Here is a 17,659-nt window from a genome sequence, read left to right as displayed (position 1 = left end):
ATCTATTGATTACATAACGTGGGGTTTCTGTTTTGAGAGCATACTTCAAGTAGATGGTATTATAAACTGTAATATGCCTGTGGAAATTCCCAGGCTAGGGGTCAAACTGGAGCCACAGCTGCTGTCCTACACCACAGCCAAAGGAATGCCACATCCGAGTTGCATCTGCGACCTACATCACAGCTCATGGCAACACTGGATCCTTAACCCATTGAACAAGGCCAGGATTGAACTTGCATCCTCATGGATACTAGTTGGGTTTGTTACTGCTGAGCCACTATGGGAACTCCCAAAAATATACTTTTAAAAGATTACAATGGTTACTGTTGGTGAGTAGGTTATGAAGAGGGGATGAGAAAGCAGAGAGAATAGTCAGGGGGTTATTCTAGTAGCTTTGATGAAAGATGATGGTGGCTTAGATTAGGGTTGTAGTGGTACAAATAAGAAGGGGTCAAATTCAGGATATATTTTGAAGGTCAAGTTCTTAGAACTTGGGTAAGGGGTAGGAAGGGAAAAGAATAATCAAGAAACAATCCCAAGGGTTTTGTTTGTGTTAATTTATTTGCCTGAACAACTGGGTTAAGAGTGGTGCTATTGCTGAGAAGTTGCATATTTGGAGGAAGAAAATCATCAAGACCTCTGTTTTAATGTATAAAGTAACTGACGCTTCATTAGACATTCAAGTGGGGTTGCTGGTTGATAGATGTGGTATGATGTTAAATGGGCTCTTGCCACTTGGGAAAGTTTCATAACATTTCTGTGCCTCATTTTTTCCATCTGGACAATAAAAATAATAATTACTTCCATTATAAAGTTGTGAGGAGAGGAGTTCTCATTGTGCCTTAGCGAGTTATGAACTCAACTAGTATACGTGAGGTTACGGGTTTGATCCTTGGCCTCACTCAGTGGGTTAAGGATCTGGTGTTGTCGTGAGCTGTGGTGTAGGTCTCAAGTGTGGCTCATATCTTGTGTTGCTGTGGCGTAGGCCAGCAGCTATAGCTCTGATTTGACTCCTAGCCTGGGAACTTCCATACATTGCAGGTGTGACCCTAAAAAATATTTTTTTAAAAACTAAAGTTGTGAGGATTATAAACCATAATATGACTAGTGTGCTACAGCAGTGTATAACCCATATTATGCACTCATTAAATATTTGCTATAAGCAATAACAATACTTTTCCTAGTTGAGCCATAGGACCTAAGTTGTTACAGCTTTTAGATAACCTTAAAAAGGAAACAACCTTGCTTATCAAGTTGGCAAAACAACAACAACAACAACAACAACAACAATAAGAACTAGATCTACTTTAAAACTTTTAACTGAGAGACAGAGGCAAAGAAATTTAGATTACTCAGTATACATCTAAATGGGAGTAAAGTCTAACTTAGCCCTCATTCCTTGTATCCTTGTAATTAACCTGCCAGTAGGCATTTAAGTTTGGCTGTCTTTGCTTTGTTTTGTCTTGGTTTGCTATTGTAATGAATAGAAAATGAAGAAAAGGGATTGTGAATAATGCAATGGTAGCATAAATTTAAAAAATTATCTAATTATTGAGATTTATTGCTGTTTGATAATAATATTCTATTGTTTACATATATCACCTCTTCCTTATGCATTTGTCCATTGACACTAGATTGTTTCCATATCTTGGTTTTTGTGAATAATTCTGCAATAAACATGGGAATGCACATATATCTTTGATATTCTGTTTTTATTTCCTTTGGACACATGCCCAGAAGTGGAATCGCTAGATCATATGCTAGATCTATGTTTAGTATTTTGGGGAACCTCCATGTTGTTTTTCTTAGTGGCTGCTCCGATATACATTTCTACCAACAGAGTACAAGGGTTCCCTTTTTTCCACATCCTTGCCAAAATGGGCTTTTGAAAACCAGTGCAAGCTGGCTCCAGCAGACTACTGGAGTGTTGCCTGTTTTTCTAGAATATAATCCCCCTGAGAGAGCAACTTTGTTAATCTTCACTGCCTTATTTCAACACTTAAGTTAAGGGCTGCCACGGTAAATAATGTGTTGCTCCATAATATTTGTAGGATAAATGAGTCAATGAACTAATTAATGTATTATTGTGTGAGCCCTAAAAAATATGTATGAAAGTATAGAATTTTAGAATCTGTAACAGGAGTCATGGGAGAGAAAAGTGAGAGGAATACTAGCCCAAGCAAATTTAATTGCAGGTATAAATGTCTTTCCCATACTTCTTAATCAAGGAGTCATCCCATCCCTATTTGAATATATTCTTTTAAACCTCCCTAAATAGATTACTGAGAATATAGACATTTAAATTTATTCTGTTCATATTTAAATAATTTCATTTATGTGTAGTCTGCAAAAATTGATCTAAAGTTATTCCAGTATGTTGTGTACTTTAAGCACTTGATGCATGTCTAAAAAGTTGTTCATGTCAAGAATATCTACAATTCAAATTATGACCTTCTTTTGGTTTATATTATAATTTTAAAATGCCCTAGACACAAAAAGGATTAGATTCAAAAATGATAATAGCCACATGACTATTCTTGAATTCTATCTGTGATGATACTTGATAGTGTATTATGCTGAAAAGGCAAACAATGGGAAAAGAGTCTCCTTCACACAAAGTATTATAAAGTGTGCTTTTAATAAGTGACTCTATTTACTACCTGCTGTTTATGGTCACTATTTGTAATACTTTATACTCACTGCAGACATGAAGCCTGGAATAAGAAAAAAGTAAGCCTTCACCCTTCATACCTCTTATAATGCTTTGCTAATAGCTGCAGTTATTTTGCAATAATCCATAGTATGTTTAGGTTTAACAGAATCTTGGCTTAGTAATGAAGAACTTCATTAAAGTGTTGTTTATAGTTTCACAACCATCTCTCTATCTATACTTATGGTAAAATTGTATGGATGTTTTGCTGTCATCCATTATCTGCTGTTTAGATGTATTCAATTTATAGTGTCACATCTTACTCTTGATGATTTTGCAGCTTTATCATTCGATGTTGAGTAATTATAGTCAATCAAACTGTTCATGAAGCCCTATGGATTCTGTTTTATGCCTTGAGTATTGTAAATGGGATAGTTTGATTCTATATTGGTAAAATACAACTTCTGTTTCCCAGAGATGTATTGTCCTTTACAATTTATTTCTAGACATCATGATTGCATATTCTATTGGATAGCAATTTCAGAATCAGAATACAATGACATTTTGTCATACTTGAAATGAAAATGTGCGTAGGTTCTAGTAAAGGCTTTTATATAAATTAATCATGTTCAGGGCTGATAGAATATTCACAGCAGGACATTTAGTACTACAGAAAATGTCCAAAATCATTTGCTCTTTTTCAGGACAACTATAACCGTGACTTTGTGACATTCATAACCTGCTTAATTGGACAAATTACAGTGTTAGAAAATTATTCTATGTCACTTTTTAAGCTTTTTTCCCCACCTCCTGTGCTGAGTCCTAATTTGATTAGCCTTGATTTTCCTCTAAGGGTAAGGGGTTTTTTTGTTTTGTTATTGTTTTTAAGAGCTTTTTACTTTGGTGCATCCAATTAATTAGTCCTGCATGGAGGGCTTTGGAAAATTCATGAGCAGTCAAACTTGCTGACAGAGGGAAATGCTTGTTTGTGAAGGTAGCATAGAAAAGACAGGAAAATTCCCTAAGTACTATCTGTACTATGGATCCTTTTAGAGCTTCAGAAACCAAGCTCAGCACTTCATAGATCATTTCTGACTTGACATCACCAAAGTTCTATGATGATTTGGTGCATTTCTAACTCATAAAAAATCAGGAGAAGTCTAGGCAGAATACAAAAAGCAAAGAATTTGCAGGGTGATTTTTGTAAGAACTTTCTCTTATGTCCTCTTGAAATGATATCCTTTCAGATATATCTGTCGTAACTTTTGGCACTCAGTTTTTAGAAAATGTCTGTATAGTTATATGAGTACCATATCCTATCCTTATTTTTAAATCTTAGCCATAATGACATCAGGCTCTGCAGTTTTCTCATTTTTCATTTCATTTACATTCTTCACACTTCACTGGCAAGTGAAATCACCTCTTTAAAATTTGGAGTAAAGGCCAGCTTGACAAACCTTGGCAGAATTCTCTCATTTGCAGATTTTCATTTCAGAGGGAGAACATGTGATTGAGACATATTTAAGATTATTATCTTGGTGAAATTTCCCAGGGAAGTTGGGAATGATGAGGAATGTATCAACTGTACTTATTAATGTTGAATGGTGATTAGTTAGGTTCATCCTTTAGGTACTTATAGAAATCACTCCTGAAGTTACTTAAATTGTTTTAGAAGTGGCATTCTATTTTTGATCACCTATTCCATTGAATTTTTAAAAAATTGAGAATCTAGTATGTGTAAGGCATTAAAAGACATGTATAGCGCATTCTACCGTTTCTACTGCTAGTAGCTTATAACTTAGTTTTTGTGGTAAAACAAGGGCAAAATTAATTTTTTACAAACCAAAATTAAATTATCATAAAAGATGTTCAGTTGTTAGTTTGAAATATAAAATGGAACATGAGAATGTGTTTAGGTTAGAAATTGAGATGTGGAAAATATCTGTATAGAGGGATTATTTGAACTATTCATAGACACGAATGGAAGGTATTATGCAAAAAGCAAACTTAGATGAAACTGTGTCTGTGAACTCCATAATTTACTAGTCATGTGATATGAAACAAGTTACCAAGCATATTGATTTCCCATTGCTGCCATACTAATTACCACAGATTTAGTGGCTTAAGACAACACAAATATATTATCTTACATTTAATAAGTTAGAAGTCTGATATGAGTCTCACTGGCCCAAATCCAGGTGGGCAAAGTTACATCCCTTCTGAAGGTTCTGGAGGGAAATTCACTGCCTTGATTTTTCTAGCTTCCATAGATTGCAGCTTTCCATGGCCTATGGCCCCTTCCTCCATCTTCAAAGCCAGAAATGGATTGAGTCCTTCTCATGTTTCTTCATTCTTACCTCCTCTTTTGCTTTTCTCTTCTATTTTAAAGGATCCTTGTGATTATATTGGGCCCACTCATATGACCCAGAAGGTCTTTAACTAAAGCATATCTGCAAAGTCCCCTTTGGCAGATAAGGTAATATATTCAAAGATTCCAAGGATTAATATATAGACATCTTCGAGGGGCCATTATTTATTTTACCTCACAAATGAAAGTAACTCATTTCAATTTCTAATCAGTTCCTACCTGTTGTTGTTTGTACACGCAGGTCAGAAGAATTTCTGGACTCATACCAGGGTGAAAAGAAGAGTTTATTGAGATAAGAGACAGTGCTAGTGAAGTGGGATGACTTCCTGATGATCAGGGAGTGGTGACCATGGGTGTGCGGTCATGTCTGGTTTTATAACCCAGGGAAAGAGGAGAGGTCTTGACCTGCTGATTGGTTGGGGAAAGATGGGGTTTTCAGATACACTTGCTGGTTGTTGACCTGCTGATTGGTTGGGGAAAGATAGGTTTCAGATACACTTGCTGGTTGGTTGACCTGCTGATTGGTTGGGGAAAGATGGGGTTTTCAGATACACTTGCTGGTTGCGTCGCACCCTATAGGGGTGGAGTGAGGAGTGGGCCACATACCTTTCCTAGTAGGAGGCAGGAAGGAATAGCCCAGCTTGCTAAAGGTGGGGGAGGAGACATTACAATGAGATGGGTGGGGTGATGACAAGGGTCTGGTAATTCTTGTCCTGGCCGGTGCTTTGAGTTCTATCTCCTTGAAGAGGCCTTAAAAGCCAACACTACCTATCTTGTAGAGTTCTTGTTAGCAGAAGCAAACTTCTGCATGTTGAAATGCCTGGCAAAAATGAGGCACTAAATAAAATACTCCATTCCCCAAAAAAGATGATAAGGAGGTAGGGCGTTGGGACATACTTTTGTTAAACTCGAATTAAAAAGTACCACAGCAGGACACCCTACAGGGTGCTTTCTTCTGAGTACTGCTTTCATCTTCACTCTCTTCTCTCCTTTTAGTTTCCATTTTAGGCAAAAAGCTGTTTTAGGGAAACATGTTTTTCTTTTTTAAAAAAATCCCTAAATTATACTTAAATATCATTTTTCCAAAGATAAAGAGAGTTTTAATTGGGAGAACAGTACAGTCGAAAGCTGTAGAGACTTCAAAGAATATGAGGGTGGAGGGGGAAAAAAAGATGAATTTTCAAATTTTCCGACTAGGTTGCTGATAACTCTTCTGAAAGTGATCCAGGTAGGGTGATGAGTGGTTCATGGGCTTGGGGGTGGAGGTTAAATAAAGAAGAGGTGTGAAGGTAATAAACAAAGGAGGGTACAGACTAGTCTTTAAGACTCACCATCCCTAGAGAAGGGCAAGGAAGTGGGACAGTGTGTAAGCATGAAAATAGCTGATACTCTTTCATTTGTAATTGCTAAAACTGAATAAGTGTTAAGTGACTCTGATCTGTTGAAAGAATTCATGAACCAAGATCAGAAAGTTTTATTGTCTTTGATTTATTATTCTACACTGTTAACATTATATTTCTAACTCTTCTCATCACTACAAATCTTTGCTATTATTCCCCAAATGCTTTGAACTAGAGTGATTCATTCATGTCTACAATGTCATAAATTGGAGAAGGCATAGGTTCTTCTTACCATGGTAACTATAGAAGCACAAAAACAAAGGCAAAGCTGGGTATTTCTCCAGGGTGAATAATTTTTAGAAGGCAAGCTTTAAACTGTCACATTGCTGATTGTCTGTGATTCACACCAATATTGTGCCCTGTGATGGCTTCATTGAAAGGGCTGTCATGTTCTATGGGGGACTCAGCCTACCTGCTCTTTTACCAGTAGCTGGTGTGAAAGCCATGCTGTGCCAATGGCTTGTTCACAGGAAGCAGGTCAATCTTTTGAAATCGTAGATTGTTTCAGATAAGAGAGAAATGTGTGAGGAGAGAATAGATGTCAAGGGCAGTACTAAAGTGAAAGAAAATGCTTGTCTGAGATTTACCTGCAGCTAACATTGTTAAAAATGATAGCAACTTAATGAAGCATGGGATACCATATGCGTTAATAAGCTGAGAGAGGACCTTACTTATTGCAATTTGGGTTCCGTTTATTCCATTTATTTGTTTCTAGTCTTCTTAAGGCTGGACTAAAATTTTGATACCTTCTGGGCCAGCAGCGCCCTTAGAGTTGATAATTAATTTTAAAGAATTAAGATAAATCTCTTGAGCTTACAATGCAATGTAGTTGCCGTATGAAACAGTTAAACCATTTATCAAGAAAATGCATTCAATGTTTGCTTTTCAAGAGCAAGCACTGAATTACCAATAGTGGTAAAATATTATGTATAAAAGAGAATCATTTATTTATTAAAATGAGGTATATTAGTACTCTTTTTTTTTATTCTATGAAAATTTCCCAATATACACAAAAGTATAGAGAAGAATGCCGTACACCCAGATGTACCCAATACCCACCTGTAAGAAAACTCATGGCCCTTCTTGTTTCAATTCTACATTTATCCATACTCCAGCCCACCCACCAGATTATTTGGAAGCAAATTCCATACTTATTACTTCCTCTATAAATAATTCAGTATGTATCTTTGAAGGCTACATCTCTTTTGTAAAAACAACATTGTCACACTGAAAAATTAATACTTTTACTACTACTTCTTTAACACTAACAAATATTCGGTCAATATTAAAATTCATCAGATTTGCCTCCAATTTTTTTAAACAGTTGATTGAATCAGGATGTACCTGAAGTCACAGACTGCATTTGTTTGATATATCTCTTAAGATCTCTTAATCTGTAACCTCATCATTTGTTATTTTCTTACAATTTACTTTTTGAAGAAACCGTATTGTTTGTCTAGTAAAAGTTCTCACATTCTGGATTTTGCTAATTGTAGCCCTGTGATGCTATTTTCATGCTCCTCTGCTACCTTATTTTCTGCAAAGTGATAGTTACGTGTAGAGACTTAGTCAGATATGGGTTCACTTTTTTGGCATGATTACTTTAGAGCTAGTGCTGTGTCCTTCCGTCACATTGCAGAAAATATCCAAGTGTCTCTCTTTTGGGGCCTTTAGTGGCCCCACTGATGACGATTAGTGGCTACTGATCCATCATTTCAAAAAAGGCCCTCTTACTAGCAAACTGCATCCTGTGTAACTGAATATTCTCCACCTTGATTTTTTTAATTTAATATATCCCTGCATTCATTACTCTTCCATCTCAAGTTCTCTTGGCTATTCCTGCTTGTTAATTTTTCCAAATCAGGTTTATAATCAACTTGTCTAGCTCTAGAGGGAAACATATACCTAATATTTTTAACCAAAAAAAACCCCTTAAATTACTTTACTTAATGTATTAACTTAGAGCTAAAAAGTTTCTCTTGTTATTTTTCAGAATGAGAAATTGAAATTTTCTTTCTTGCTCAGTGAGGTAGAGCAGTCCTTCAAACACTTTCCCATGAGTAGTTAGGCATTGATTAAAACCCTTTTAAAAAAACAATTTCAACAAATAATTGAACATTTTATCTTCAAAGGATTGTCATTAGTCATCCAGTTAGTTTATTATTTCTTCAAAATCCTGGAGTGGTAGAATAATTCATTTTCAAATGCATAAACTTTATATGAGTTTAATGTGAGTATAAAAAAATCTACTTTAATTGAGGACAGAGTGTTTTTGTTCCTCTGGCTACATGGGAGACACTTACACTGAAGTGAAATGTTACATTTATTTACCTGCAACTCATTAAATTCACCCTCAGCAATTGTGGTATACACTTGAGAAGAGGGGTCGGGGAAAAAATGGGCTGCACATTATAACTGAGTGACAATTACAAATCATTTCAGTTTTTAAAGGTATTGTGAATGAGTTTTGCTGAAAAAATAGCACAGGAAGGCAAGGGGCTGCCCTTCTTGACTCTGTACCACATTATTTTGCATTTATTGAAGTAAGTATAAATTTGCAGGGGCCATAAAACTCATCCAGAAAGTAATAATTGGAGTTACTTATAGGTTATCTTTTCAAGTTTAAAGCATCATTTTATTGTTGGAACTTGATTTAAACTTAGGTCCAATAATAGTTTATGAAAATCTGAATAATGATCTCTTCAGATAGTTTTTAACATTATAGTGAACCACTTGTTCTCTGTGATCACTCAGAAATTTTTTGCTGGGGAGTAAGAATTTGGTTACATGCGGTTTGGTGAGTGGGGTCTTGGAGTGAATCCTCTATTAAATTCAGACTTTTGATGAATTTCCTACATTCTGCCCCACTTCCCACCCCTGCTTCTGGTCAGCTCTGCCTTTTGAGGTTCTGCTGGACTTCTCCCAAGGCAGCAACCCCTCTGAATCCTTTAGGCCATGACCTCTGCTCTTCCTCATCAGCCAACTCTCATGGACCTTCCGCAAAAATGCTTAACTCTCCTCATCCTCTTTTCTTTGATGTTATTCATTTCTTGTTTACTTATTTATTCTCTTTTTAGGTCTCAGGGGAAAGACCAGATAATCAGATGAACTCCATATACCAACACAGAGACATGTACACATTTCTATAAGGCTTCTCAGATTATTCTAATGGGTACTGAACTTAAAACTCATGATTCTGAGGATCCTTTCTGGTTTTAATATTATCTGTCATTGCTTTCTGAAACCCAATATACCTATGTAAATAAATAATATAATTTGACAAACTTACTGTTAGATGTTAGAACTAAGAATACAGATGAGTTTTCAAAATATATTAGAGATGGAATCACAGTTTGAGGAAGTGTTTAAATCCATAATAATAGAATATTACAAAGACTTTCAAATTAAGCAACTTTGTTATGTGGACAACTGTTTGCTATAGGAAGGTCACAGACAGATAGCAATGGGAGGCAGAAATCTGATGGCCCTATGTTGGTTTTTTTGACAGATTAGGAAGCAAGAAATAGAAGAGATAATTCAAGTTCTATGAGACAGATGAAATATCATTTTCCATAGAAAGTGGCTTCATTAATCATTTTATGGCTTTCCTGAGGGATCAGCCTGTAGGAACCTGAGGTCCTGGGTCCTTACTGCATCATTAAGGTATCATACTTTGGCCTAGGTCTCTTAACTATGCCAGTGACACTCAAAAGTATCAGTAAAATCTCCAAAACACAGTGCTCTCTGATAGCATTTTCCTAGATCTGTGATTCTTGTGAGGACAAAGGAATTGGGATTAAAGTAGATTCCTGTGAGTCATAGCCAAAATATTTAAAAAATTCCAGACCCAGCAATACCTGTGCTAGAAATCAGACTGATCCCCAGTGGTTATGAGTGAGCTAATGTATCTTGCCGTAGGGCAGTGTCTTAAGTGGCTAAATCTCCTAGGCTATTCACTTCAGGCTGCGAGGTCTCCTCTTATGATGAGAAAAAGATGAGAAAGGATCATATGTATATGATGGTCATTGTATGTTACTTCTTACTTTGGGATTAAAGGATTTTTCAGAAAGACTCTGTTCTTCATTTCCATCCTTAATGAGATCGTTTTTTAATATTCTAGGAACATCTAATGCTACATCAGTGGTGTATGATTAGATTACATGATATTTTATTAGATGATGTACAAATGGAATATGAAATAATTCTCTTGGTTACAGTAAAATATCAAACATTTGGTATTGTTTCAAAAGTTATTTTGAAATTTTCTCAGCCACCAAGTTTCTAAAAAGTGCCCTATGACAACAAAAAATAATTGGGTATTGTGCATTGATATCTAAGGTACATAGAAGCTTAGCCATCACAGCATTTTTGTACTTATAATGAGGTGTCTACTTTCCTTGTTGCACCTCATACAGATTGAGGTTTTATTCATCTGGAAATAAGATTTCATAACTAATGATTTTGAAGACTCTTTATGCTGCAAACAGAGTTAATAAAAGTAGCATAGGTACATTAGAGAATTATTTTATTCCAGTCATTAAAATTTTGGAGTACTTAGAAAATCACTGTTAGACTTTTCGGTCTTTTTCTGATGCCTTCAAAGAATACTTCTCTTCATTGTGTTTTTTCAATAATGCTGTCTACCACATTTTAAAAAGTTTATTCAAAATACTACATGCCAACTAATTTAATTAATTTTGCATGAGATGTGAAAGAATCCATAGAAAATAAATGAAAGAAGAATATTGTTTTGAAATGGGTAACTCTAATATTCTCAAAGGCAGTGACTGCTTTTTCATGTCACTTTATGCTGGCTATTATATTGAATTATAGAAAGAATCTGTGTAGTTTCTAATATAATTTCTTTTCATGGATTTCATCTATTCTTCCTGAGCCAACACAGAAGTTCCTAAGTCACATGTCCACATTGTAGCTCCAAGAGAATTTGGCCTTTTCCTATATTTGCTCATTGAGCTGTTTCTCAACAGAGTTCTTTATCCATATACCAGTGTATTTTATTTTTCTTATGTGTACCTATGATCTCTAATTGTGCTTTATTATTTCTTTTTTGGTTTTTTACTAAAAAGAAATCTCTGCATTTTTTTCTAGACAGAAATTCACTAATTTAAAAGATGTATATAGATTCTTTTTTCCAAAGAGTACACAGTATTTTGTATTCATTTCTCTTTCATGGTTTTGACTTTGGAAAAGAAACATTGAATAACAGAGGGTAAAGAATTAAAATTTTTTTTCCAGCTCATGGAGATATAATGTGACGAACATGCAAACAATGTATGTCTTGGCTCCTGTAAGTGACAAAATATGCTAGTTGGCTGGAATTCAGGCTCTAACAAACCAAAAAAACAGTGTTATTTCTACAATGTTAGCATAAGTAACATAGAAGCATGTTGCAATGATTTTGGTTACTCAATTAAAACTAATAACTACTGAATGCACACTATTTCAAAAGAATTATAATAAGGATTATAGCATCTTCCCTGATTAGGAATTCATAATTTAGTTATTTGTATTCTTTATAATTTTCAGATTTTTGTCACCAATAATTTAGAATTACCAGAAATTGAGACCAGGGTGTGTCAGATTTTTCAAAGAAATAACTCTCTCTGTGTGTTCTATTAGATTAATCAATAGGTATGTCCTTATTGAATTCTTTTGTAAATAATGTTTTAGGTGTACATTATTGAATATGGAGTGTTTAGGATAAATAATTCCTTTTGAATAACACCTAAAAATGCAGAAATAGCAAATATTTAAGATAATGATAGCATATATTCCATCTTACTGCTACTCTTGTCCTTTCTTTGACAACAAAATAGATTTATTTTTTACAACTTTTGTTTATTTTAAAAATAATTTTATTAGGGATTTCCCTGGTAGCCTAGGATTCAGTGTTGTCACTGCTGTGACTCAGGCTCTGCTGTGGCTCTCTTTCAATTCCTGGCCCAGGAACTTCCGTATGCCATGGCCATTAATTAAAATTTTATTAAAAAGTAAGACCCTTGGAATTCCCGTTGTGGCTCAGTGGTTAACGAATCTGACTAGGAACCATGAGGTTGCAGGTTCGATCCCTGGCCTTGCTCAGTAGGTTAAGAATCCCACGTTGCCATGAGCTGTGGTATAGGTTGCAGATGTGGCTCAGATTTGGTATTGCTATGGCTGTGGCATAGTCCAGTGGCTACAGCTCCAATTCGACCCCTAGCCTGGAAACCTCCATATGCTGCACGTGCGGCCTAAAAAAACAAAAAGACAAACAAACAAAGACGCTTACGTTAATGCAATTAATATAAGGATATTGGATGAAATTTAAAAGCTCTCCTTCTTCTCTCCTTGATTCCTTATTCCCAAACTTCAGAGGTAACAGCTTTTATATATTCATATAACCCCTTTCTCAAAATGTCCAAGTAGATTCCAGTAGTTACATGCACATAAGTATATATCTCTGTCTATCTATAATTACGCTTATCTATGTACCTTTGTAAATATGAATTCATATTTCCCACCTGGAGTGACAATAAAATAGACTAGTCAGAACCTAGTCGAATTGGAATAGATGTCTTGGCTGTTCCTTGCCATTCTAGGGTTAATCAGATGGTCTCAGGAGAGGGGCAGCATCTGGGAGGTTTGGGCAGCAGTGCTTTACCATGTACAGAAGTATTATAGCTAGTATTTTAACTACTAGTATTTCTGCAACTGTGCCTAAGAGGCAAATACCACCCTCTTTCAATCATTTGATGGCTCATGCTTTTCTCCTCAGTGCACACAGATAGAAGAGCTCACTTTCCAGTAAAGATCTCAAAAGACCAGCCTCAGAGTCACCTGTCTTACTTCTTATATACTAACTTTTCATATTTTTAAATTCAGTCCTTTAGTGTTTTCCATGGACACTGTACATGTATTCCTAAAGGTCTCAAGTCAAAACTATGAAGCAGATAAGGTTTATTTTCAGAACATTCTTTTCAGGCTCCCATCTAAACAGACCCTTAATCACATTTTAGTGGGTTTGTCCTGAGTCGTGTCCTTTCAGTGACCCCAGTCACCCAGAGCTCAGGGCTGATGAGCTCCTTGTATCTTATTGAATTTACTAAACAAGAACATATAACATTGCTTTACTATTCATGTACTTTTCATATGTCTCATTATTACAATATATTGTCGACTCATAGAGGGTGGGATTATAACTTAAACTAGCTTGTATGTACGTTGCATATAAATTTCATTTAGTGATGTTTGTACATTATTCTTTTGGATTTTTCAGATTGGTAAAGACGTAAATATGGACCATCACAAAACATCCAGAATCTTTGTTTTTTTAAGTCTTCAAATATTATGTAGATTTGAAATAGAAAATAGAAGAGTGCCATATTCCTTTCAATTGTCACTCTCTTGACTTATCGTAACTTGATGCCTTTCTTTTTTTCCCTTTTTTTAACATGTGTTTACCTCTTATACAGAAGGTACAGAAAGCCTTCATTTAATATGCTCTAGTTTCAAACAGTTGTCTGCTTGTAATAGAATTTCTTCTCCATTATTTTCTGTTTGGGGATGTGGAGGAATTGACATTCATTTTTCTAGGTACTTTGCATATATTATTTTATTTAATCTAAACTGTTTCTCAGTAGTGAACTTAATGTAGTTATTATTGACTTTAATTTGCAGAAAAGGGAGCTAGGAGTTGATAATCTGCCAAGGTCACATAAATGCTAGGAACACAGTTTGGATACAGAACTGTGCCAGCAAAGTGGTTTTTTGTTTTTTGTTCTTTCTGACCACAGTAATGCCATCTAAATGTTACTTGTCTGAGGATTAGGTGATATAGTGTTTTCTAAACTATCAAGCACTAACCACACTTGGAATTTTCAAGTCATATGTTGTAATCTCCAGTGAGTAAGTTGATATACAATAAATGCTTTAGGTGATTGTGATTATAATGGATCTTCCAAAATTAGGTGAAAGGATGTCAATGAGTTGTTAGACAACTAGAATCCAATATTAATCTGTTTCTTTTAAAGTCACGGGTATCAAAATAGAACCTCTTATCTTAGCAAAAAGGTATTCATTATGAATATGTAATGAAAAAAATCATTTCAGAAAATATGATAGGGTTATGGAGTAAAATCTGAAGTAAAATCCATTGTAGCCGTAGGTCTTATATTTGGTGGCTAATAGAGAGAATGCTTGGAATTCAGTTACATGTTGTTGTCACTCTTCCCCAGGTGTTCCAGATTGCGTATGTGATTGTGAAAGCAGCTAACTCCCCTCGGCCTGGAAACTGGATTCTGGAACGCTCACTGGATGATGTTGATTACAAACCCTGGCAGTATCATGCTGTGACGGACACAGAATGCCTGACCCTTTACAACATTTATCCCCGCACCGGACCACCATCATATGCCAAAGACGATGAGGTCATCTGCACTTCTTTTTATTCCAAGATACACCCCTTAGAAAATGGAGAGGTAAGATGAGAAAACTGCCTCTAAGTACATTAAAGATGGCAAAATAGGCCTGTCAGAAAGACTTGACTGTGTCAGTAATTAATGTCAGGGAGATTTTAAAATTGGATTTAGCAGAAGTACATTTAAATGAGTTATTAAATAAAAAGGAAAAATTGAAGGTGATTAGAATTTTTACTGCCTTCATCTAGTGTGTATTTCCCATCTCCAATAAAGATCAAAGATGAGGAAATGGGCTTAAGTTGGAAAGTCCTGATTAACTTTACACATAAAGAGACTTTCTGACAATGAGGTTTGCTAATTATTGGAGGAGGGTTGCGATTTTAAAAGAAGCTTTAGAACTCTGTGTATTCTGGGCTGAAGTTAGGGAAGAAGGAGGTAAATTTGGAAAGAAATATAATTCACACGAAGAACCGAAGAAAAGGGAATTTTTGTCAGTCTTGTATGTTTCACGGCTGTTACCACATAGGGCCACAACGGGGTTTCTTTCATTGATCAGGTTTTGCTTACTACATGCTTAATTATAGGCTTAAGTCAAAGGTGTTCAACTTCTTCAGCATCTTTTATCTTGTGGTTAAGATTTTAGATTCATTGTTCCTTTTCAGCCACTGATTCAAACCATGACTTCACCCTTACCACCTGTGTGATCTTGAGTCGGTAACTTAAAATCTCTGTTTCAGTTTCATCTCTCATAAACTAGAAACAATGATAATAGTTCTTATTTTTTATTACTGTCAAGAAGATTAAATAAATTATTATATTTAAAGTGTTAGAACAGTGCTGACAGACATATGTGCTATTGCTCTGTCAGCATTAACTATATTTGTTGCTGCTGTTATCATAGTAATAATAACAACTATTGAGATGGTTGTTGTTTGTAGTAGTAGCAGTAGTCGTCATTACTGTTGTCTCCTCCTAAACCTCAACTTAGTGATTGTCTTGGCTTCTCTGCTTATATCCCCCTAATCTGTCTCCCATCAGAATATATGGCCCAGCCCTTTTTGTCCTACCTGCTTATATACATCTCTGTTTATTCTCGTATCTATTAGTCTCTCCTCACTAGCTTACACACCTGAAGTTAGTATCATTTTTATATTCACATTTTCAGAAAAATCCATATTCATACTCTATCATGCTGACCTCAGCCAATCTAGGGTTATCTGTTTAAACTTCCAGGGTAAAGTTAGATTTTTGACATAAATCTATCACACTCTTTTGGCATTATTATTTTATAAATGTGTCCTGGTGCTTCACTACATCTCCATTTCATGTTCAAAAATATCAGTTTTGGATAAAAAAACAAAAACAAACAAACAAATAAAAAAACACACAACACCCAAATGGTGCTCTCAGCAGAGATCTCTATCTGCCAAACAACAAGGAGTCAAAAGCAGTGAGTCAAACAGCTGTTCAACCTGCTTGGTGCCCAGAGGCGTTCAATTCCTGGCCAGATTGGCCTGAGGATATAGGAGTTGGGAAGAATGCAGGAGAATATATTTAAATTGAATTTGTATTTTTTCTCCTGGATCCAGTGTTTACTCAGAAGTAATAATTATCTAATATTTATAAAGGTATTCTTTACCTTAAAAATGGTCCAATTCAGAAAATTTTTGAACAACATAGAATGTACCCAGATACATATGTAACATACAAGTTATATGCATGTCCCCAAAGTATGCTCTCTCTGTATTGATGGCAGTTCTCCATCCTGTAAACCATGTCAACTCATCAGCTTGGAACAAACAGAGACACTGTTTGTGTTTGTTTAATGGCTAATGTTTTAATGTTTTATATATTCACTAAAGACTAGTTATTGATGCTGACTTTTAAAACGACTTTCTCTATGACATGCTTCTTTAAATCTATTTCTTTCTCACTGGAAAGTAGATGAGGTGAGGAACAGAAAGTAGTTCAAAATACTTGAAGTAGAATTTCAAAACTTAAGAATATGAATTAAATTCAGATCTTTCCTATAATATCTACTTCATGTTATATGTCACTCTGTGAAACATGTTACTTTTTGGAGTAAACAGGTCCAGAGAAGGCAGGTGATATTCTCCCAAAACTCCCAGATCAACTGGTACCAAAGCTGAGATAAGAATCCAGGTCCCCTGACTCCTAAATTAATGTTTCCTTCATACTCTCGTAAAGACTGGAAATTGACTTTTTTTTATGTGATTGCTAAACTCAAAAATGGTTTAGAGGAGACATAGATATTATGGATCCACTAGAGTAGAAAGCTTCCTACTTCTGATATGTTTTGATTTAGAAGAATATAAATGAGATTAGAAAACTGAGCTCTGCTTCTGGCTCTAGTTTTTTGTGGAACATTGAGCAAGTCACTTAATCTCTGAAGTTGAATTTCTTTATACGTGAATTAGTTTAATATATAAATTATCCTAAGGCATCTTTCAGTTCTAAAGAAGTAAAAATTTGGATATTCCTGCAATTTAACATGTGGGAATATTTTAAATTTTAGGATGCTTGACTCCAGTATTTCCTAGATAAGTGACTGTGAAACAAATCTTACTATCATTACCTTCAGTTTTAAAAGTGATTCATTTTTGAGTGCCATCCCTAATTATTAGGTGCTTTGTTCAAAACTTCCCAGGGAGGTGGTATTCAAGGAAAAAAAATAAGCTAGTAAATGCAAAATGATAGTATAAATGCCACAATAGAAGTCTGTACATAGAATGGTTAGTCCCTCCGGTTGAGCCAAAGGAGCCGTACTGAGAAGATGAATTCTCAGAATACAGGGAATAGAAAG

General features: G+C 35.3%; 1 protein-coding gene across 1 annotated transcript in view; it reads left to right on the top strand.

The window, feature by feature from the left end:
* LAMA2 (laminin subunit alpha 2) overlaps nucleotides 1-17,659 on the top strand; it is a 594,330-nt gene that overhangs the window by 178,469 nt on the left and 398,202 nt on the right. The window contains 1 exon segment of the mRNA XM_021084463.1: nucleotides 14,653-14,895. Within this exon segment, the coding sequence (XP_020940122.1) occupies nucleotides 14,653-14,895 (243 nt within the window).

Source organism: Sus scrofa, chromosome 1 (assembly GCF_000003025.6).
Source record: "Sus scrofa isolate TJ Tabasco breed Duroc chromosome 1, Sscrofa11.1, whole genome shotgun sequence".
Taxonomy (NCBI): domain Eukaryota; kingdom Metazoa; phylum Chordata; class Mammalia; order Artiodactyla; family Suidae; genus Sus; species Sus scrofa.
The sequence above is the reverse complement of the archived record's forward strand: the minus strand, read 5'-3'. Positions and strand labels throughout refer to the sequence as shown.